Source organism: Myodes glareolus, chromosome 11, assembly GCF_982192425.1.
Source record: "Myodes glareolus chromosome 11, mMyoGla1.1, whole genome shotgun sequence".
Lineage (NCBI taxonomy): Eukaryota > Metazoa > Chordata > Mammalia > Rodentia > Cricetidae > Myodes > Myodes glareolus.
In genome coordinates, this window is record NC_142036.1 from 3,757,111 (window position 1) to 3,781,396 (window position 24,286).

Sequence of the window (24,286 nt, forward strand, 5' to 3'; positions counted from 1 at the left end):
AGTACTGCTAAATCGACAGCTGCTAACCAGCCTGGGACATTTCTGGGAGCCCTCAATATATACAGGAGGCAAAAGCAGAGAAATCCTGAGTTTCCTGGCTTGATTTTCCGACCCCATTCTGGGAGTTGCAGGGCGGCCCTGGACTCTCGCTCCGCCCCCACTCCTGAGCTGGGGCAGGGCCTCCATCTCCCGGGCAACGGGACGCGCCGCAGTCCTGGTCACAACTTCTGCGAGTCTAACACTGCGCACGCTGCTACAGGTGCCAGCTCTGAGGAATCGCAGAGGACGGGGTCACCTCTGTGGTGTACGACTCTGAAAATCCTCGCCAAAACTCCCCTCGCAGGTAGGAGATGGCAGCCCAGGAGGAAGAGACTGTGCTGCGTCTTAGCCCCTCGGAGCAGGACGATGAAGACGAGGAGGCAGTGGCTGCACTGAGAGCACAGCGCTTCGCCCTGGACCCTCGGGTGCGCTTTCTGGGAGGTCTCTTGCGCCAGGCTCTGGCGTTCCAGGAGGAGACGTGGAGCCAGTTCTTGGAGAGCGAGGACCACCGGCAGGCCCTCGGAGACTTTCTGGAGAGTTCTGGTCCTGCCAGCCTGCTGTTCTGTGTCGCAGACGCTGGGCGGCTCTTGGCTTCTCCCGAGGTAAGGAGAGGGGCGCCTGCTTCAAGGCTTAAAGTTAACCTCTAGCCTCCCGGACTCCTCAGAAATCCAGGTGCCCATATGCACCAGATCTGATCCAAGTAAGTGGCTATAGGTTAGTTTTCTGGAAGAGATGCCTACCGATAGAATTGGTTATATAAAATGATGTTATAAACAAAACAAGACAAAACGAAACAGCTAGCATAGCCAATGTTGCATGTGTACAGAGCCAGGCGTGCTTTTAGATCAAATAACTTCTGTGTGGGTGGGAACTCCAGAGTCGTATCCTTCTAAAGGACGACAACAAAGTGTGTGGCTTTTGTCCCTGTGTCTGCTAACTACATTTTGTCCCAGAAAGAAAGAATCGAGTTCTAAAACTAAAACAAACCAACAAGCAGGTCATGCTTTGGCGCACACTGTTAATCTTGGCACTGGGGAAACAGAGGCAGGAAGATCTCTATGAGTTTGTGGGAGGCCAGCCTGCTCTACATAGCAAGTTCCAGAACATCCAGGGATACACCATGAGACTCTGTCAAAACAACAAACAAATAAATAAATCCTCAAACAAAAACATAAACCAAGAAGTCAACAACAACAACGGCCAAACAAGACTGGCTGCTGTGGTTTAAAACACAAAATAAACATCTTTATTGCATAAATTAAATTATTAGTAATTTCAAGGAGCATTATCTTGGTAATTAGTGTGTAAATTCCTTTTTTTAAAAAGATACATTTATTTTATTTTTCTGTGTTTGAGTTCTTTGCCTGCATGTGTGTTTGTGCACCACGTGTGTACCTGAGCCCCATGGACGTCAGAAGAGGGGAAGGGTTTCCCAGAGCGGAGTTACAAACGACGGTCAACTATTACCATGTGAGTGCAGGGAAAGGAACATTTTAGCAACTGAGCCATCTCTGCCCTCTCCAACTGTAAATTCTTGCTTTTCAAGTAAAGTAACCCCCATATGGTGTGTACAAGAAGTGTGCTCTGAAAAATTACAAATAAATACAATTCTTAAACTGTGTCCAATTGAATAATTCTCTGATGTGATTTTCTTTAAAACTGATTTTGGTTCCATGATGCAATAACATACAAAAGGAAATACAGGGGAGGAACAGCCTGTAATCTGCACAGGCGTGGTGATTAACAGGCATCGTCTTTCTTTCCTGTTTTCTTTTCCTTTCTTCTTTTCTGAACTGGAGCCCTTCCCCCGTGGGTTATCTTTCAGCAGGGCTACATCTGGAGCTCCTGTTGTGAGTGGTGACGTCATCCCAGACGTTCTCATTAGGATAGGTTTGAAGAGTATAGTATGTAACAGGATTGCATCATGATTTTATAAGTTTTGCAAATCTTTTTTTCTGGTATTCTCCTAATTATAACTTTGTAAAAAAGTTTGTCATACAAGTCAAAACCCCTTATTAAGCTCATAGCACAGTCGAATAGTTTCCCAAAGTCACTCCCCACTTATAGCAGTGTTAAACTATCTTGAATAAACCCTTCCATTTTTTGCCTTGATGACAGAAATACAAATTACCCTTGTGTCTTGTTCTTATCTCAGTTTGTCTTGTTTCCAAACAAGAGAACGTTATAACCCACCCCCCAAAATCCACTAAAGTTTGAAATGTTTTCATGTTTGGTTTTGTTTATGAGGTTCTTACAGTGTATGCCGATCTGCTGGAACGGACGTGTCTCTGAAGGAGATATTTTTTAAAAGAACAGAATATTCTTTTCCAGGACACGGAAGAGCAACAGACCAACCTTGTTTGTAAACATGGGCAAGATGCTAGGTTTTCTTCTGTTGGCAATGTCTGCTAGTGGGTTCAGCCAGTCCTGCTTGCTATCAAAGAGACTGTGGTGAACTTGAACTAATTATTTTGCTTTTGTTCCAGATTCCAAGAGATGTGAAATACAGCCTGGTTTATCTTGCCAAGAAGATGACTGAACGTGTGGAAGAAAGTGATTTCTCTGAAACAGTTTTATGTGGAGAGCTGCCTTGGTCACTGCTCTCACATGTAACGTCCTTCCTAGATGAGGTACTGGTCTGTCTTCTCTTTACCTCCAAACACTCGCCTTTAGTTGAGCCATCTCTGGCGACTTCAAAAGCAGGGTGTGTAGAAGCCTTAGCTTTTTGGCCTTGGGTGCAGAGTGATCCAGTTAGCTTGTTTCCTAACCCCATCTGTACATGAATAGGCTTGACTTGTGAGCCCTTCTCTCCCTTTCACTCTGCCCTGACCCCTTGCCAAATGCTGGAAACATTTCCCTGCCTACTTGAGTTGACTGGGCTCCAACAGTTGGCTAGAGGTTTAAGGTGTTGCAGTCAGGGTAGAGATGAGCTTACATTTTGGAAAACTGATATCACCCTTTTATTAACTAAATGGAGTTTCATTTATATCAGGGAGTGGAAAGCAGTGATGAAGTTAGTAATTGCTCACATGCTCCCTTTGTGCTGCACTGAAGGTTGAGTCTGGTGGTGTTAAGGGCTTGGTCTTCAGCGTTGGGAGGTGTGACATTTGTTGTCTTCCTGAATCTTCAGGCTGCCCAAGTCTCTGCCTCTGGCTCTAGTGCTATGCTTTGATCCCCCACCCCTGGTTATAGCCAATTGTAGGGAAGGTTTTCTGTGCTTGTTACTTGGTGCGGTTTGTGGCATGAAGCAGGTACTCAAGGAATTTTCACTGCATGGGGTCTTCTGAAGACTCAGCAGAGTTGGAAACAACCTATGATTTAAGTTTATGCCTTTCGATGAGGGTTGGCAGCACCAGGTGGGTCTTGGTGAGGTTTAACTCTATGAGCTGTGCTAGGCAAAAGGCAATTGATAACCTTGAAACTCTCCCAATATTTCTCTGAATTGGTCTCACACCAAGACTCCCATAGTTTTTACAATATGCTTTGAATGTAAATGTATATATCCATAGAAGGCACACGCCATCCATGTTGACAAAGGTTTCTGTCCTGACCAGTCCCACAGCCATTCAGTCCCAAAGAAACACCAAGAGGCCTGCTTTAATTATAAACTAGTTGGCCTATTAGCTCAGGCTTCTTATTAACTAACTCATACATCTAAAATTAACCCATAATTCTTGTCTGTGTTAGTCACATGGCTTGGTACCTTTTATCAGTGAGGCAGTCATATCTTGCTTCCTCTGCATCTGGATGATGACTGCAGACTGAGCCTTTCCTCTTCCTGGAATCTCTTATTCTGGTCACTCTGCCTTTATTTCCTGCCTGGCTACCAGTCAATCAGTGTGGTATTAAATCAATACAAGTGACAATTTTTTTACAGGGTGCAAGAATGTTGTCCCATAGTACATCCCCAGTTTTGAGGTTAGTTTTTATTAAAATACATTAATTATAGTTTACTGGGTTTTATTGAGACATTAAAAAATGTCCCAATAGCTTATGTATATAATACATTCTGATCATACTCACCCTCCATTAACCCATTTCCCTCCCTGATTCCTACTTCTCAAATATCTTCCCTTTGCTTTCATGCCTTTTGTGGTTTTTTTTAGTTTTTAATCTAAACACAGGTTGAGTTCAATGTTGTGAAGAGACTGAGACGAGCATTGGGCAGGGAAAACAAAGCAAGGACATCACAACTGTGCTGTGATTTTCAATCCCTTTCAGACAAGACTGTGAACGAGCCAGAAGGTCTCCAGAAGATCTGGAGGGCAAACACCACAAGGATTGTCATGGCTAAGTGCACACATGCACTAGCTCACAGAAGTGTGCTAGGAATCCTCATCTCTCTCCAGCCATGTTCTCTTTTCTTTGACCCAGAGAGAGAGCGCCGCATGCCTTTCTTGTCTACTGACTGTGTAGTTGACATTTCAAGCTAAAGTTGAACCTCTGATCTTCCTCAACCTTTTCCTTCTGACTTTATAGTTACCTTCATATTAGTAGACAAGTATTTTGGAGAGTGTGCTGGCTAGTTGTATGCCAACTTGACTTGACATAAGCTAGGGTTATCTGAAAGGAAGGCACCTCCAATTAGGAAAATGCCTCCATAAGCTCCATTAGGCTGTAGAACATTTTCTTAACTGGTTTTTGATGAAGAATGGCACAGCCTATTGTGGGTGGTGCCATCCCTGGTGGTCCTGCACTCTATAGGAAAGCAGGCTGGGCACGCCATGATGAGCAATCCAGTAAGCAGTACCTCTGCATCAGCTCCTGCCTCCAGATTCCTTCCCTGTTTGAATTCCTGCTTTATCTTCCTTAGATGATGAACAGTGATGAGGAAGCATAAGCCAAATAAACCCTTTCCTCCCCATGTTACTTTGGTCATGATGTTTAATCACAGCAGTAGTGACCTTAACTAAGACAACAGCTCAGTGAATCAGCATCAATGGAACACTGACTTGGTCCACTCCCTGTAGTTTTTGTATTAAGATTATTTGTTGGAGTTGAGTGGTTTTGTTGACAAAAGAATTTGTACAACAAAAAAGTCTTTGAAGGTACTCACTGTCCACTAACTAACTGCTTCTAAAACGTTGCTTCCTCTAGATAATAATCCCCATTCTTTCTAATAAGAACAATCACAAATCCTGGTCATGTTTTATTTCACGAGATATGGAATATCACATAGAAGTCATGAAAAATAAGATGCATGTTTTTAGGGGCAAAATGTCAAAAAGAACTCTTCTACCAATTCCTACTATTGCAGAAAATATTGACCTGGACCAGCATTACTCAGTGACCAGGTAAGTAATAGTATATTCAATTCTATGCAGTGTATTAAAATGAGTGACTTACATCCCTACAAAATATCACATCTCTTAAACTATTAGCAAAATAGAGTTACTTTAAAACATGTCACTTAAAATGTATTTTATTTCCTGTAATGTGTTTTGTTTATTTGTTTTTGAATGGAGTCTTGTGTAGTATAGGTTACCTCAAACTCACTGTGTAGCCAAGGATAGCCTTTAACTTCTGTTCCCCCTGTATTCACATCCACATGTTTGGATTACAGGCATCAACCACCACACCTGGGATCTGTGCACCTGGGCCAGCTCTGCCACCAGAGGCACACTCCAGTCTACGAGTTACTTTCTAAGGAAAACTAGCAATATTCATAATTTTAGAAACATTCTTTTTGGAAAATGTTGTTTAAGAATGTGATAATTCTTTATCAATTTTATTACTAGTTATTATTTTATTTTTGATTAGGTATACTGTGTAATTGTGTATACTTGTGTATGGTGCCTGTAACTACAGGTGGTTAAGAACCATCTGATGTGGGTGCCAGGAACCCAACTTAGGCCCTCTGGTGGAGGAGCAGACGTCCTCAGCCACTAAGGAATCTCTCTAACCCATTTATCGGTTTTTAAATATAGTAATTTTTTTCCTTGAGAATTTCACACAACATATTTTTATCACACCCCCTCTATTCTTCCCACTAACTTCATTATCTTCCTGTCCCCTACCGACTTCTGGTTCTGAAGTTTTTTTTTTTTAAGTTACCCACTGAGTCCAGATACGCTGCCAATATATGTTCATGCGGTTAGGGCCACCCATGGGAGCACTGTCCACCTACCCAGGAGACACACCCTTGAAAACTGCCTCTGCCTTCCTGAGAGGCCATCAGCTGTCACTGGACTTCAGTTTGTGAGCTCCTCCCCACCCCATGCAGGGCCTGCGCAGTCACCCACCGCTGCTGTGTGCTCTCGCCTGCACTGGTCCCGTCAAGTCACTCTGTTCCCCCCCCCCCCCCCCCCCCCCCCGCACAGCCTCTGGCTCTTGCAGCCTTTCTGCCTTCTCCCCTGCAGTGGCCCCTGAACTTTGGAAGAGGAGAGACAATGATGTCGCATTTGCAGTTGAGCATCCATTGACACTTTTTCTCTGAACTGGATCATTTTCTTAGCTTTGGAAATGTACTATACACAGAATAATACAATGATGTCAGGCTCAAACCAGGAGCATGAAAATAATGGATTTTGAAAGATTTATATTGAGAAAACTAGATTATAGATGCATAAAAACTATTAGTACCATATCCTGTCTTTATTTGAATAACATCACTGTTGGATGCTTTTAGTAATCATATATATTTTATAGACCACAATCAGACGAGAGGAGAATACTACATGCCATTGAATCTGTAGTCATTAAATGGTCACATCAGATCCAAGAAATTATAGAAAAAGATTCAGCACAGCCTCTGCTGAGTGGCCTCCACCCGACCCCTGAGACAGAGTTGGACTTCTGGGCTGTGAGGCTTGATAACTTGAAATGCATACACCGCCAAGTGAGTAGACCCTGCTGGGATTGTTTCTACATCAAATGAGCAGAGTCAGCTCTGGGATGGGCAGCATTGCTTGGTCGTTTTAAAAGTCTATCAGCCATTGTATGATTGAGGAGAACGCACTTTTCTTACTCCACAGTGCTTTCTACAAGAAATGCATTTCTGTTAATGAGGATGGTAACTGGTTGCCTTTATAAGGATGTTTTGGTAGTATCTGAGAGCACAGAGCAGCTCAATGGCGGAGGGTGGGGGATGGCTAGAAGTAGCAAGGTTTAATTGCTGTCTCAGTTTGGCTTTGAATCGTCATAAAACCATAACTAACAACAGCTTGCAGGAGAAAAGGGTTTATTTTATCTTAGAGTTTGTACTCCACCCAGTGTCATGGCAGACACTCAAGGCAGGGACCTGCAGGCAGAAGCTGATGCAGAGGCTAAGAAAGGCTGCTGCTGACTGGCTTGCTCTCCACAGTTTGCACAGTCTCAGGGATGGCCCACCTACAGTGACCAAGGCTCTCCCCCATCAATCACTAATTTAGAAAAGGCTTTACAGGCCTGCCTACAGGCAGATCTTATGGAGGCATCTTCCCAATTGAGTGTCCCTCTTCCCAAGTGACTCGAGATCAGTGGTCCTCAGCCTGTGGGTCATGACAGGGGTCACAGATCAGCTGTACTACATCAGATATTTACATTGCAACTCATAACAGTAGCAAAATTAGAGTTAGGAAGTGGCATTGAAAGTAACTCTGTGGTTGAGGGTCACCGCAGCAGGGGAGCTGCATTAGGTCACAGCATTAGGAAGGCTGGGAAGCGCTGCTCTAGGCTGTGTCAAGTAGACACACAGCCAGCAAGCACAATTATTATGGCTCATTCATTTGCTTTGCGGAGGAGTAAGAGTTTGCTTGGCTGTGGGAGAACTAACTTTGATCTCTTTGCTGGGTGCTTCCTGTCAACTGAATGACTATAATATCATAAAAACTATTCTTTTCATTCTTGTTTTTCTTGATTGGGGATGCTCTGGCACAGATCATTAACAGTTTATATGTATAATATGTAAACCCACTTTTTTGGACAAACTAAATGGAAAATAAAATACAAACTTTCGAAAAAATTTATTTAAACTTATTTTCATCTTGAAACCAATATGCCCCTGAGTCTCAAATCCTGTTCCTATCACCAGTAAGATGGCTTAGCAGCTATAGGCACTTGGTGCCAAGCCTGATGTCCTGAGTTAGATGCCAGTGCCCCCAAGAGAGATGACATCAACAAGTAGACCTTTGACCTCCACATATGCCAAAATAAAAAATAAATGTAATAAGAACACTATGCATATTGTGTGAGTGGTATATAATGTAAATGTTTAATTAGAGCCAATTTATTTAGTAATCTGGTTTGTATATTTATTCAAGTATTTTCATCGCTTTAGCTGCAGGCTCCTATTGTCCTCAAGATGGTGAAGATACTGACAACAAGACAAAGCAGCTATTTTCCTGCTCTGAATGGCATCTTCACCACTGTGGAAAATGGTAAGACCCCAGATCCTCATCCCTGGCCCTGGCATAGTATAGCCATCTGCCCTTGTCCTCACTCCTACCCCCCATTTGCCTGCTTGGCCTTGAAGTCTACCTGTCTCTCAGCGTGTGGCCGCGGCGTGAGCACAGCACGCGGTTCTTCCAAAGGCAGTTTTGTCTCCATCTCTCTACTGAATTTCCTGTGGTCCCAAACCCTTTTTAGTTCATCTGCTATGTACTATGTAACTTTAGGGAGAAGGTTTAGCTGGAAGGTGTATAGGGGAGGCAAGGCCTTCCCTCCTTAGCTGGTGTCCACGACAGCCCGTGGTAGAGGTTTCCAGACAGGACATGGGCTATGTCTGTGTAGTCTAGGTATTCAACATTCCAAACCTTCCATGGGTTCATTTCTTATTTCTTGGTGACCCAGTCACCATCAATGTTTTGGTAAAGATTAGATCCGTAGAACAGAAAAAACTGTAAGAAGGTGTCTAGCTAAAATTCTTTCCTCCTGCTTGTCCTCAGCGCTCTCCTTAGTCTCTTCCAAAGATGACAGTCCTCCCCAGTTTCCTGACTTGTTTATTTTTTGTCGATGTTTAAGCAACTATAGGTATATATGGCACTGAAGGATACATCTTACAATTAAAGCCAAGAAAATAACTGTTTTTGCATTTTGCTTGTTTCTAACATTAGAACACTTTTATTCTCCTGTGTGGCATTTGGAAGTAATTTCAAATTTGCTTTGAAATGTCTATTTTTACATTTGCTTCCAAGAGTTGTATTTGAAAACATGGGGGGGGGGTGGTTAGTGTCTCATTGGATCTGGGTTCCCAGCTCTCTCAGCTTATGGACGTTGCTGGTTTCTCAATGGTCAAATCCTACTTTCCACACCCCCATTGCGGACTTGCTATGGGACACAGGGCAGTGCTTCTCACTTTAGTCATGGTTGAAGCTCGATGAGTCTTTGTTCCGACAAGTCATCCAGGTATCAGTCTGTCAACAGCACCCTTCACTGCACCCACTATTACCTTCCCAACCATGATAAACCTAAGTGTCCCGTAGACATCACCGAGATGTCTCCTGGAGGCCAGCTCTCCTCTGAGAACCCTGGATGGAGCTCTCAGACTAAGCAAGCACTAGTCAGGTTGCAGGTTTACCCTCAATAAATAGAAGCAAATGACATTTTTCTTCCGTTAATATAAGATAAATATTTCATGTGAACATAGGTATAGGAATGAGTCCTAGGGACCATCAGAACATCGAGAACACACGACCTGGAGATTAGAGAAAAACCTTTTCAGTGGCCCAAACCCATGTGACCGAGAGGTAGAAGACTCATGCTGAAGACATATCTAAGACTGAGATCAGTAGGCTTGCTTAGCACAGGTGAAGGGCACCTAACTGTGGTGTGGTTATTTAATTTCTAAATTAACATGGTAGATATACACCAACCGCAGTACACTCGTGCATGTGTGTTTCCGAGAGGAAACGGTTCACAGCCTTCTCTCTTCTCAAGGTTTTATTACTGGTGGAAGGGTGGACTTACCAAGTCCAGCAGCGTGTGTCAGTGACTTGTCTTTGACATGAATCCTTGGGAATAGCACTAGGTCAAAAAGCTTAGCTTGTTCTTTGCCTTTAGACACAACCTACAGTCAGCTTTGGGTGAGACACAGTTTTAGGATCAAAGTGGAAATCTTCCCTTACTCTTAGGTGCTTAACACAGTTTTTATTCCAATAAAAGTGCCTGTAGTTGGAGGCTGCTTGTTTGTTCCCAGCTTCCCAGACCACAAAATCATTCTGCAGAAATTGTATTAATTAAATCACTGCTTGGCCTATTAGCTCTGTCTTCTTGTTGGCTAGCTCTTACATCTTAAATTAACCCATTTCTATCTATTAATCTGTGTATCACCACATTGCTGTGCCTTACCAGCAAGGTTCTGACTGGCAGCCTGGCAGCTTGTGTCTTTCTCCTCTGGTGCCTCCATTCTTCCTAACTCTGCCTTTTCTCTCTCTCTCTCTCTCTCTCTCTCTCTCTCTCTCTCTCTCTCTCCCAGCCTGGCTATATTCTGTTAAGCCATTGGCCAAAAGCAGTTTCTTTACCAATGAATGGAAATAAAACATATTCACAGCATACAGCATACAGAGGGCAATCCAACATTATCTCCCCTTTTCTGTCTAAATAAAAAGGAAGGTTTAACTTTAACATAGTAAAATTACTTATAAAAAACAAGCATCAAGCAAGAATTACACTTACAATATTTATATCTACTTTATCTTTTATCATCACTAAGAAAAACTGTAACTATTTTTCAACTTTATCAAAGACTCTAGAAGGAAATAATATTACCTAAGTAAACAATAAGTTCATTGTAAGCTTATTCCAAAACTCTAGAATTGACAGAGACATCTTGCTGTCTGGACAGTAACCCAAAGTTCTTCTGTACCATTGGAACATCCATCTTCAGCCTGGCTAGCTCAGTTGGTAGAACACGAGACTCTTAATCTCAGGGTCATGGGTTCATGCCCCACATTGGGCACCAGATGAAAATGGAAGTTATAAAATAATCCCACACTAATTTAGGCTTGCATATAATAAAGGGTTGTTTATTTAGGTATAGATTTAGTCCTAGATCACAGTCCTCTGCACGAATGGGAAACGGGAACTGAATCCAGCAGCTGGAAGCAACGGAGAGCACGCTTAACCTTGTCCATTATAGTATAAGAGACCACACCCAAGTGGGCTGGTATCTTAAAGGCTATTAGCTGAAGAAGCTTCTGCAGCAAGTTCCTATAAAATTAGTCTTCATATAGTGTGAGTTTAGTGACATTTAGATCAGTCACAGTATAGTATTATCGCACCTTATATCTGATTCCAAACTGCTTCTATTACCATGCCTGATAACTTTAACCAGATGTTAGTGAACAACGTAGTAGACGGTTCCCTATTTGTTGCACCTGTTACTCATAGAAACTGAGAGGAAGTGGTGCATCGTGCCTGTCCTGAGCGTTCTAGAGAAGCTTGGCAACCCAGCAGTGAGGTAGCAACCACACCAGATGCTTCATCCTCACGAGGTTTTTGCAGGGTTCTACAGCTCTCTTTCGACTTGGAGGTTCCCTTCCCTGTGGGTCTTTAGCCACAATTACTTATGGTCTGTGAGTAACTACATCAGTGCCCTGCAGGGAGGCTGAGTTGCAGAAGGACAGTCTCTAGCCTTCAGACTGCTCACGTGTAGGCTGTAGGGTAGATAACAAAGTGGGAAAGTCTACAGCTTTTATAACTGTCTATGGTGACAGTTGTCTTGACTTGTAAGGGGTTTTTAAATTTTTTTTAAAAAAGGACACTATGTAATATGAATGGTACTTCCTCTTTTCAGCTCTTCTCGAAGCTCGTGATGTGGAACTTCACCTAAGACCTCTGAGGAGGCACATTCAAGGTCTCCAGGAGGCAGAATTCCCACAGACTCAAATCCTAATTGCCCCATTGTTCCACACCATCTCCCTTATCTGGAGACATTCCAGGTTTTATAACACCCCTGCTCGAGCTATAGTGTTACTGCAAGAGTTCTGTAACCTCTTCATTGACCAGGTATGAAGCAATAAGAGTTAAGGACAATAGGAATCATTGCCTTCATTAGTCCAATAACAATGAATAAACCCAACAATGGGCAAGCCCAGCTGACAAGGAGAATGCCCTTTTTCTCCCACTTTCAGACTAGGCTTGTGACTGCCAGGTGAGTTTTCATCTTTTATGGTATTCAGGCCATTCTTGAAATAGGTCACAGTCAAAGAACAAACTGTTTCTGAGTTTTGTTTATTTAAACAAATTTAAGAGGCAAAGAGATTAAACAAATTTAAGGTAGATTCCAGCAAAAGGCCCGTGGTCATGCTTTGGACTTCGTAGTTTCTCTCAGTTTCTACAGAAGTGTTGGCTGATTTGAGAAAGTAAGAATATTTCAGTTATCCTTGAATGGAATTATATGGAAAGAATTATGATTCACTGTTTTTAAAGTTGTTTGTTTGTTTATTCCTTGCTCAGCTTGGAAACTGTCTTTTTGAAAATGGTCATCCATCCCCAGCCCCACCACCTGGCATCTTTATGTGTGAACTTTCATCCTTGTCTCCACAAATGCCTGAGAACAATACTGAACAAGAGCTGAGAGAGTCTTGGACATCATGTGGTCCAGGGATTCTTAGCTGGAAGTGGTCTCTGGTGTCTGGCACTGCCATACCTAAATAACCCAAGGTGACAGGCAACACAGTAAAACATGCATACTCCTCTGCGACTAGGCAGAGGGCAGGGTCAAGTCTGGCAAGGAAACTCTTTGTTTTGTAGTCAACCAGTTTCTCCTTGTAAAGCCACACCCCTGTTAGGTTAAAAGCCTGATGTCTGGAAAACAAAGACAGAAAAAGCAGTATCATATAGGCCAGGCTGACCTTGAACTTGCTGTGTAGATGAGGATGGCTTTAAACTCCCGGCCCTGCTCTACTCTCAGGAGTGCTGATGTTACACCCAGCTGGACCCACTCTTCCAATGCCATTAAACCTTAGTTACCTGCTAAAACCTCTGAGTCACTGTAGTGTCTTCAGGGTTAGGGATGATCCCGGACTCCCCAGTGTGTGAACTTTAGCCCTCCTAGAGCAGTGGGCCTCAGCCTTCCTAACACTGCACCCTTTACCAGTTCCTCATTTGGTGACCTCCGACCATGAAATTATTTTGTTGCTGCTTCACAACTGTAATTTTTCTGCTGTTATGAATTGTAATATAAATACCTGGTATGCAGCCTGTTCTAGAGTGTCATTGACTTGCTAGTTTCCCCTCTCTGCCCCCCTCCTCAGCCATCTGCGTAGAGATGTAGCAGTATACGGGAGGACTTTGGCTCACACCAACTGGACTGTAGCCCACCCACTTAAAGGAAGCTGAATACTTCTCTGAGCCTCGGTTCCTCCAGTTAATGGCATCATGATAATCAGAAGGGCTAGCATGGTGCCTGGGACTTAACAGAAGGGCAACAAGAGGCTAATCCTGTTCTCTCACCAGCTGTGGACTGACAGGCTGTGGCTACTATGGTGGACAGAGAACAATGAGTCAGTGCCTTGCTATGTTTTAGCAGCATCTCCTCTGGTGTTCGTCTGTTCCTGTCCTTTGAGAGCCAAACTCTGTCTTGTTCTGGCGGTAAGCAGGTACTTGCTGCCAGCCACCGGCATCTCCATGTGAGCCAGAGGCAGCGTGTTGTCCATGCAGCTAGCACTGCTCCCTGACCTCTTTGGAAGGATCCTTTTCTCAGTTTGAAAATTACCAAAACCATTTTACTATAAAGCTCTGGCATCTATGGCTTCTGAGATAGTCCTGGTTACCTTGAAGCTAGCAAGCTATTATCTTGGTTCCCAGTCTGCGCCAACAGCCAGAGCTGCCAGGCTTCTGAGGAAATATTGCAGCATCTCTTATTCCTTAGTTCTGGTTTCTGTCCAAAGGTTTCAATGACCTGATTTCCATGATTCTCCAAGTAGCATATTAACTTTGTAGTAAGCTTGCCCTAACTTGTTAGGGATCTAAAATCACCAGTGAGCCAACTCTGGTACTGGGTCCTCTAAAGGTCAAACTCCCCCTCCTTTCCCTGTTGTTTTATTGTCAGGATCTTTTAAAATAGAAAATGTGTGTGTGTGTGTGTGTGTGTGTGTGTGTGTGTGTGTATGCATGCATGTGGTGATGTGCATGTTTGCATGTGCATGGGCACATACATGTGCGTGTGCATGCACATGTGATATCTGGAGTCTTCTTGAATCACTCACGACATTATTCTTTGAGACAGGGCCCCTTTGAGGTGTGGGGTAGCTTTCTAAGAGTCACAAAATGACATGTTTTTATTACTATTACATGAATACAGTTTGTTTTGAAAACTCCTCACTCTCCCCTCTCAATTCCTCCAGGTCCCTCTCTCCACATCCAACATCTACCTCACACCTTCATGCCATGCACATACAAACTCTGCTGAGTCCATTAGTGTTGTCTGCATGCACATGTATGTAGGACTGTCCACTGTTGTATGGGCAACTTACCAGTAGCCCCAACGCCATGAAAGCTTACTTTCCCTTCCCAGTAGCCGTCCCCTGCCTGAGTTTCTTAATGAAGGATGGAGTCTTGTGGACCTCCTCTTCTATGCTGGGATGTTGACTGAGTTGGTCTTTTATAGGTGTTGTGTAGCATCCAAAGTTATTGAGTTCCTTGAGAGCCTAGCTGCCCGTTACGTCCAGGAGACGCTGTTTTTCAGCTCTCCTCCACAAACTCTGACTTTTAGAATCTTTCTGTCCCTTCTCTAATGATGCTCCATGAGTCTTGTGGGGAGGAATGTGCTGTGATGTTGTGGTGTGTGTGTGTGTGTGTGTGTGTGTGTGTGTGTGTGTGTGTATAGTCCTACTTTGGTTTCTGTTGCTGTGAAGAGACACCATGATCAGGATAACTCTTAGAAAGGAAAACATTTAACTGGGGTGACTGGCTTACAGTTTCAGAGGTTTAGTCCATTATCATCATGGTGGGGAGCATGGCGTCATGCAGGCAGACATGGTACTGGCTTCATCTTGATCAGAAGGCAACTGGAAGTGAACTGTGACACTGGGCAGCATCTTGAGCATAGGAAACATCAAAGCTTACTCCCACCGTGATGTGATGAACTTCCTTACTCCAACAAGGCCACACCTCCTAATTGCCGCTCCCTAAGAGTTTATGAGATGCGCACACCATCCTCACTTATCCACTGTACTTTCATTTTTTTCACAGTTTTTCATATTAAGTTCTGTCCGCTGTAGAAAGAAGCTTCTGATAAGGGGTAACTACTGTAATGTGAGGGTCTACGGACAAGTGTTTAGCGAGCTGTCCGACACTATGTACCAGTTTATCAGAAGGTTAAGGGTTTCTTCTGTAAGGTCTGTGACATCTGTAGTCACAGGTCAAGAGGTCAAGTTTACGGTACCAGGCATGCACTCCCTCCAGCCGCATAGGCTTAAGTGTGGTCGGATAGCCGTTCGTTCCCCTAAGGCGCTGTGCCACTCTGGCACCAATGGGCATTTCTTATCGTGAACGTCTTTACTTAGTTCCCAAGGTTCGAGCTCTGTGTGGCTGTCGGTACCTTTCTCTCCCAGCAGCCTGCCTACCACCTTGTGCTAATATTAAAATTGGTCATTGGGGAAGAGGCTTCCAGTTCATCACTTGATTTTTCCCAGTCCAGGAGACCAAAGTGTCTTCAGCAATAGTGTTTTACTATCAAGGTCTGGTGGGCAGCCAAGTGAAATGGCATAGCTTTATTGTTCTGAGGATTTTGGAGGACCCCCCTAGACCAGCAAACTCCAGGGAGACATCCCACACTTCGGACTGGGCTTTCTCTTCTCTAGTCTATGGTTTCCAGGAGCACGGTTATTCCTCCATGCAGGTAGTTACAATTGAACTATTTTTAAAAACAATGTATTTTAGAAAGCTTATAAAAAGTCAATTTTCATATGGCTTAAAAATTCTTAATGTTTTTATCTTTCCTCTTTCTCTCCTCTGTTTTACCCTCCTACCCCTCTTCCTGCTTAGTCCTCTACTCTGCCCAAGACCCCCTTTTCTCTTTCACACCCCTATGCTCTACCCCCCTTTAAACTCTTTCATTTGAGTGGTCCCTCCCACTCAATGGTCCCCTTCAACTTTTCTGGAGTCTTTTCTTAAATCTGTTCACTCTAATGCAGTGTCGTTCTCAATGCTGGAGTGAGTTTCTTGTAGACAACAAGAAGGTGAATCCTGTTAGCTTGTCTTTTGGTTGGGGAGTTGGCACCATGGAAATCTGAAGTTGTTATGGAGAAGCGTGTGTTGATTGAAGCCAATTTATTGCATTTGTGTTTGTACACCAGTTTTAATGATGTCATTTGTTTTCCTCTTGAAACCCGTTGGCCATGCTTATTCTTTCTTCGGTGCCAGGTATTCATTCTAGTGTTTTCTGTACGGCTGCTTTGGCGGACACAGTTTCTTTTGATCTAATTTGTATCATGGAAAATTTGTGTTGTCTCCAACTTTATTTCTTCTGTTCCTTTGCGTTCGTTTCCTCTCTAACCTCTGAAGAGTAACTAGTTTGAACTATTTCTCTTGTCTCTCTCCCACCTGCATTTTAAAACCAAATTCAAGTTCATGTGGTGTAGCTCATTCGGTCATGTGTCCTATGGTGCTGCCTATTCTTCCCAGCAAAAAAAAAGGTGCTGATGGGAAAGACAGACATCATGTAACTAGCTGTTTTTACCTTTGCCAGTGACCCCATGACGCCAGTAGAGTGGCCCCCCTGAAAACCTGTTCTGATGGGCGGTTCTGCTGCCTCGCATATTATTTTAATGTGAAAGTCTGATTGTCCAGAATATTCGTTGGTAGAAATAACTGTCCAAAGCCCTATTGTCATGCATGTGAGACTTAGTACATGTCTGTCTGGAAGCAGCAGGCTCTCCTCACACCATTCTCACATGAAACATGTCCCCAGAGTCCAAGCATCTGTATTTCTAGAGTTTGTGCTTGTTTCAACAGCATTGTTGGCTCAGTTCTAGCAATTGTCAGTTAAAATGCTTAACTCAGATGGTTACAATAAAAAAGAAATATATTTTTGATCATGGTTCCTTTTAATTAAATCCTAGGCAAGAGCATACCTGTCACCTGAAGATCTTTTGAAGGGAGAAATTGAAGACGCCCTGGAAAAGGTGCAGGCGGCCATCAATATCTTAAGGACTTTCCGAAATTATTTTTTCAAGTCTAGAAAAGAATTGACAAACTACTTCACTGGAAATGTGGAGTGGAGGCCCTGGGATTTCCCGTCTCACCTGGTGTTTGGCCGATTTAACCGGTTTCTTGACCAGTTGACAAGAATAGAGGTATTCATCTATGTCGGCACATGGGGGTGAGGCTAAGAGGCTTTGTCATGTGATCCGTGGGATGGGGAAGGGAAGAAGGGAGGCTGTGAAAGGTTTAGGTTTGAGGGTTTTTTCTTCCTTTCCTTTCTCCTCCCTCTCTCCTTCCTTCTTTTCTATGGCACTGGAGATCACACTTGGCCTTGCATGTACGCCCGGGAAGCCCCTCACCCTGACATGCACCCTTGGTTCGGCTGAGACACGGCCCCACTGTGTGGCTCAAATAGTCTTGACCTCTATCCTCCTGTCCTTCCTTCAAATTTGACAGGAGTGTACCTCCACACTCTACTTTGTATTAATTTTTAAACAGTTACTGTATGAGAGTAAGTAAATCTCGCCCCCTGTCGGCGCCTGTAAAAGATTACGGGGCAGGAAGCTGTAAAGGACCCAGTCTTCCTGTTGAAGAGGAAATGTATGAAACGTGAAAGGGAAATTTCATACTTGAAAACCCACTTGATAAAGTATCACACTTTGATTTCAACTGTCTAAAAATTCTTTAGGACCAAGTCTCACTAGATAGCCCAGACTGCTGCACACGGGCTTCAGAGGTCTGCTCCTCTGGCTCAATCCTCTAATGCTGGTCATTCGCACTGCCATAGAAATAGATGAGTTTGTACCATTGACAAGTATAGAATACAAATGCTATAAAATTAATTAGTAAAATCGTGAAACTAAATCGTGGAAGTCTTACTTTGTATAAGTATTTTTGTATTATTATTTTCTGTATATGGAGGTTTTGTCTGTATGGGTGGCTGAGCGCCACATGCATGCAGTTCCTGTGGAGGCCAGAAGAGGGCATCATGTGGGTGCTGGGAAACTGACGCAGGTCATCTAGAATGGCAGCCAGGGCTCTTAACCGCTGAACCCTTTCTCCAGTCCTGTGTATAACTGCTTTTTTTAAAATCTAAAATGTAAAAATTGAACGCACAGATTTTGTGTTGTTTTTACCAACATAGGCTCCTTTTAAACCCATGGCAGTGCCTTCTTTAGAACCGATGGCCACGCCTTCTTAGAACTGATGGCCACGCCTTCTTTAGAACTGATGACCATGCCTTCTTTTCAAGTTGTAGAACTTTCTGCAGATTTTGCATTTTATTGTTTATGTAAGATTTGCTGAGTTTCATTCAAAATCAGAAATTTATGTGAAAATTCTTATTGTTGGTCAGCCTGAATGCCACTAAAGTCTCTCCAACATCTAGGGGTGATTTGCCTCTGCCCTGTAGAGTCTCCTGGTTTCCCCTCTCATCATGGTGCTGGACCACTGCAAAGCGTGGGCGCTGAGACTAGGGATGTTGGGTATCATCCCGGCGGCTGTCTGTATTACTGTTAGGATTGCACTCAGACTCATGTGTACACAGTACACATGCACTGTCTCCACTGTGAGGTACCTGTTGGTGTTTTAAAATGAAGTGTGGTTTTAAAGCTGAGCATTTGCTGTGTTCAGTGAATTCAGTAGCATTCCTTTGTTGTGTTGTAAGCACCCATTGATTCTGAATATTTGAAAATGTTTGATTTGGAATTTTAAAAATCTCCTTTGTTGCTGAGGATGACGAAAGATCTTTACTGTTTTTCACAAAGGACATGTTTATTACCATACGAGAATTTGAAAAACTGGAAAGACTGGAATTTGGTGGCTCCAAGGGAGCAGTCCTAAATGCGCAGATCCGTGCGATGAGCCAAGAGTTTCTGGAATGCTGTAAGGTTTTTCAGGAGAGCGTTTATGACCCGTCTGACTGCGATGACACGGTAATATGGTGATGACTGACGTTTAGTACATGCATTCTTCACCCTTTCACTCCTGGGTCTCTACCGCTTCAGAGCTACAACAGGGCGTAGATCTCGGTGATGGTGCAGGCTACCCAGGCTGACCTTTGTAGGACCCAGAGACACTAATGAGTCTCTTCAATTCTCCTAGCTCCTCGTGGAATATCAGGGACCAGAGCCTAGGTCAGCTTCTTGTGAATATCAACAAGGGGCTTCCTGTGTTCACACCTACTGAGCTGCTTCTCACTTGTGTACTTTATATTAACTTTTCTGGGTTAACTTTGGTCTGCTGAGACATTAGTTCTCGGTCATCATTGCGTCATTGACCCATGTATATTGTCACATAGTTTCTGTTATTTATAGCTACTAATAATTTTATATTTTGAACTTCAGGAAATTGGGGGAAATTTTCAGATCTTAACTGATTTCAGTTCCTATTCCTTAGAGCATGCTGGTGTGACCAGCTCTAGGATAAAGAACTTTATATATGATTTGCCAAAACCAGAAACCCGAGTTTTAAAAAGGAGAAAAAAAATAGTTTATATTAAAGAATACGGAATGTAAGTTTATTCACTCTCGTGTATGTATTGTTCAAATCAATCTTTGAAACCTGTACTTTGAAACCTGAAGTGTAGTACGACAGCTTCGTAAGGATGCAGGTAGCAAACCTGATTGACCCTACTGAAGTCTAGTGACTTTGGAAAGTGCAGCTAGTGTGAGCAAGACAGTACCATGATCAATGGCTCTCTAGAACGTTTCTGTATAATTTATGGAAAAGCAGGAGGAGTGTGGTAACAGTTATCCCAGGCTCATCCCTGGAGCCATTGCAAAGACATTCGGTATGTGAGGCTGTCCTGGGAGCCAGCAGTCCAGCCTACCTGATGACCTTGTGGAGGACTGAGAGCCTCTGGGAAAACCGCTGAACCATCTCTCCAGCCCCTTTTCTTTCCTAAAGGTGTGTCTGGATTGCTTTTATTTACAGAGTGTATTATATCTGTCATATATTTTGTAAAAGATAATCATTTGGTCTGAAGAGTTGGCCCGGCTGTTTAAGAGCACTGGTTTGAATAAGGTCTGATTCTCATCATCCACACAGCAACTCAGAACCCATCTGTACTTTGGTCCAGAGAGATCTGATGCTCTTTTCTGGCCTCCATGGGCAATGCATGCATGTGGACGTACACGTGGGCATGTCTTTTCATTGTTTGGTGACCCACTTAAATTCCTTTCATAAATGTGTATGCAGTAGGAAGTTTCTATGGCAGTAGATCTCCATATGGCTTTTCAGAGTGTTAGCTGACCTCCCTGTGCCACTGCTATAACCCGCATCCCCGACCCTCTCCCCATTTAATCCTTGTATGCTTGTTTCCCCTTTACGACACTGTGTTCTGCCTCCCCTTTCATGGGAGATGCCCCCTTCCCTACTGGTACTTACTAGCTACCTAGTCTCTGTGGTTATTTTGTTTGAAATTAATACACACACACACACACACACACACACACACACAGAGAGAGAGAGAGAGAGAGAGAGAGAGAGAGAGAGAGAGAGAGAGAGAGAGAGAACAGATTGGCCAAACACCTCAGAACCCAGGAAACAATATGGCAGTAAGTTCCTTGGGTTTTAATATTGTGTAAAATAGTCAAGAATTAGAGACTAATATATCAGGAACCTAGAAATGTCACTGGGCACACACCATTGACCTCTACAAAAACCCAACTGTATTCTTGCCAGGGGATCTAGAAGTGGGCACCCCTTGGAAAACAGACAACTTACAAGTGTCTATACTGTCTCCAAGCACCCAAGAAGCAGCAGTTTCCCACCGCTGCCAGCCCAGGAAGGCTGGCTAGGAAGTCTAAACTAGTGGGTTGGCATTAATGGCTCCATCCCCAAGCCCTGCTGAGTGGTATTAGAGATGACTAAGCGAGAGCCATGGTCTTCGTGCCTGCTGGATTTCCATATGGAAATCTGATTTTTTTGTTTTGTTTAAGGGTTTTTCTCTCACCTGGTAGATCCCAAGGTCATAGGAGTGGGGTTAGAGGATGCCTAGCTGAGACCGAGGATTTTCACTCGTGTGGCATCCACAGAGCCTACACAGGAGCTGGACCTCCTAGCTTGGTTGTAACCAGGAGACATTCGTCCATTGTGTATTTGGAGGGTCCCAGAATCTAGACCTGTGTCCCTCTGACAGTAATGGAGGTTTATGGTCCGCAATGTCTGGATGCCATTTGGTGCACACTCGCTGTGCTGTGAGGCGGGAAGATCTCAGCCAAGAAGGCGAGCAGCGGTGATGATGGAGGCGTTGGAAGCATCTGACAGTGACCGCTCTGTTCTGGAGGCATCATCGCTGTGCTGTTCTGTCCAGCTGCACTGTGGTGTAAACCTCCTGAGCCCAAGTGAGCCTCTGACCTCAGGTTCCCAAGGGCTAGGCTTATGCTGTGTCGCACCATGCCTGCCTTTACATTTTAAAAACTGAAAGTGAGAGAGAAATGAACTCTTACCTGTCTATATAGAGGAATCTAATTCTACTGATAGATTTCTTATCAGAAACCACACAAACACTGGGCAAATAGGTTCTGAGAAAGAACTGTAAACCTAGGGTTCTCTGCCCTCAGGAACAAAAGGGAGACCAAAAGAAAACTAGATGAACAAAAGCCAAAAACAAAACAAAACAAAACAAAAAAAAACCACTCCCAGCAGACTGAGCTCAAGAAGATGACGAAAGGTTTTGGCAGAGGGAGGAAATGGTAAAGGAAGCAGCTTTGTACAGCAGAGAGGATGCAGGAGACAGTGAGTCTATTGTGACGGTGTCCTCCTCTCCAGCCTCCTAAGTAGTGTTGCCACTGCTTTGCTTCTGTGCTAGAGAGTGAACCTAAGGCCTCATAGAAGCTAGGTGACTGCCCCCTGAGACATACTGAACCCAACACCACTTACATACATATTCTGAACATACGTACAGAAAATATCGAAGACAATTGTCCTATAAATGGAAGAGGGTAAGGATTAAGAAACACTGCCCAGTTCAATGTCATGAGCATTTCTCCAGTGTCTTCTTTAGGAAATTTTTATTGCCTTCACTATTACAATTAAGGCTTGAGTCTACCTTGAACCAATGTTTAAGCATTCTAAGAGTCCAGGTTGACTCTTGCAAAAGGGTAATCAATAAAACTCCCTAGCAACATTTGTTGAAGGGACGTTCTTGCTTTACCGAATGGTTTTGCACCCTTGTCAATAATTACTTGCTTAAATGGATGAGAGTTTATGTCTGGGCTTTGTATGCTGTTTCATTGATCTATAGGCCAGCACTACATTGTTGTCAATACTGCAGACTTGTAAGCTTTGTCACTGGGAAGTATGAGCCTGCTAACTTGGAAAGATAGTCAGACCTGTAGAACGCTGCTTCTCAGTTACTGTAGAGGCATCGCTGAGAGATGTTGATAGGGATTGGAATGACAGGGCAGAGTGTTTGCGATAGTATTGTCTCTGTAATGACAAGTAAGTGGGCTCTTTCTACCCACCCCTTATTAAACTGCTTACAGCAATTAGTTTATAGCTTCTGATCTGTAAGTCTTCAACTTCCCTGGTCAAACTTATTATGAAGTATTTTATTCTTTTTAATACTACTATAGATGGTACTGTCTGCTTACTTTTTAAATTTGTTCATTGCTAGTATACATAAATGCAAATGCTTTTCTTCTTCCTGTGTACAACATATGCTTATGTGTCTTGACTGTGCAGGACCATATTCATATGGGGGAGGGCAGGGTTCAACCTCCTGTGTTGTTCCCAGGCTCCATGTTCTTGGAGCTTGACAATTAGGCTAGGCTTGCTGGCCGGATCCAGGAAGCCTCCTGGGTTAATTTATTCAGGGCCTAGGGAAGGAACAAAGAGTCTTGTGTTTGCACAGAGGGCACTCACTACTCTACTGGCGGAGCCCCCCAGTCCATAACTGGCTGTGTATTGATTTCTCAGCCCACAACCTTGTGAGTTTGTTTATTGACTTCATTTCCTAAGTATGCAATCTTTAGATAAAATCATGTCACCTATGAATAGACATGATTACTTCTCAATTTGGGTGCTTTTGTTTTACTTACCTAATTGCCCTGGTGAGAGCTTCTGATGCTGTATTGAATTAGACAAGGGCATTCCTGTTTTGATCTTAAGAACTTTTACCCCTCTCATCTTTGGGGATGATGTTAATTACTCGGTGCTCACAGGGGTCCTTGCCTTTAGCTCCATTCTTATTTCAGGGAATATTTTTCTCATGAAAGAGTGCTGGATATTAAGTTCTTCTGCATTGACTGAGATCATGGAAGGTTCACACTCTACTCTCATCTGTTAATGTGGTATATTGTGTTGATTTTTTTGTATGCTAAACCATCTTATTTTGTAGAATATTTCTCTTGACCATGGCCTGTAATTCTTTTAATAACTGCTGAATCCATTTGCATATTGTCTCATCATTCATAAGGAACATTAGTCTGAAGTTTTCTCTGCTCGAAGTATCTTTATCTGGCTTTGGTATCAGAGCAGTGCTTCTCGTGTAGAGTGAGTTAGCAAGCTTGGAAGGATTGCCCTTAATTCTCCTTTACATACTTGCAGAACTGCTAATAAGACCATATGGTCTTGAGCTTTTGTCTGATGGGAAGCTGCTTGTTTACCTATTTAATCTCCTTAGGAGCTTTGACTTTTCTGATTTGATCTTGTTAGATGGCATGCCTCTGGGAATTTGTCCTTTTCATCTGGGTTACCCTTTCTTCTCCCCAACCTCCCTGGAAGTCCTGCTATGTGGACCAGGCTAACCTATTCCTGCTATGTGGCCCAGGCTAACCCGCTCCTCACCCTCCCTCCTCTGCTGCTGTTTGCTGGCCTCACAGACATGCACCACCATCCGTGCCTAGCTGTGGTTTCTAATTTTGTACATAGTTATTCATAGTGCTTCTTTATAATCCTTTCTTTTTCTGGAAAATCATAATATCGCCACTTTCATTTTGTAACTGAGTATTGAGTATTTGGGGGGAAACTGACAATGAGAGACTTAATCTGCAAAAGATTTGTCAATCTTTTGAAATGATGTGTTTGAATCATTTTTATTTAATGTAACAAAAGTATTACATTTTGAAGAATCAACATTCCATTTTCTATGTCTCACATTTTATTTAGCTCCCCTGGCTTGTTTATCTTGTATATCTGTGGTTTTGTATCCTCTGACCTACCTCTCTGCACTTCC

The 24,286-nt window shown here is 43.3% G+C and overlaps 1 protein-coding gene across 1 annotated transcript in view; it reads left to right on the plus strand.

The window, feature by feature from the left end:
* Nucleotides 1-230: 230 nt before the first annotated feature.
* The window catches only part of Dnah11 (dynein axonemal heavy chain 11), a 327,366-nt gene continuing 303,310 nt past the window's right edge, over nt 231-24,286 (plus strand). Inside the window, exons 1-8 of the mRNA XM_087911463.1 lie at nt 231-641; nt 2,526-2,669; nt 5,137-5,333; nt 6,688-6,877; nt 8,297-8,396; nt 11,753-11,964; nt 17,025-17,258; nt 18,873-19,040. Of these exons, the coding sequence (XP_087767589.1) occupies nt 351-641; nt 2,526-2,669; nt 5,137-5,333; nt 6,688-6,877; nt 8,297-8,396; nt 11,753-11,964; nt 17,025-17,258; nt 18,873-19,040 (1,536 nt within the window). The 5' untranslated portion in view covers nt 231-350. The remainder of the gene's footprint in view (nt 642-2,525; nt 2,670-5,136; nt 5,334-6,687; nt 6,878-8,296; nt 8,397-11,752; nt 11,965-17,024; nt 17,259-18,872; nt 19,041-24,286) is intronic.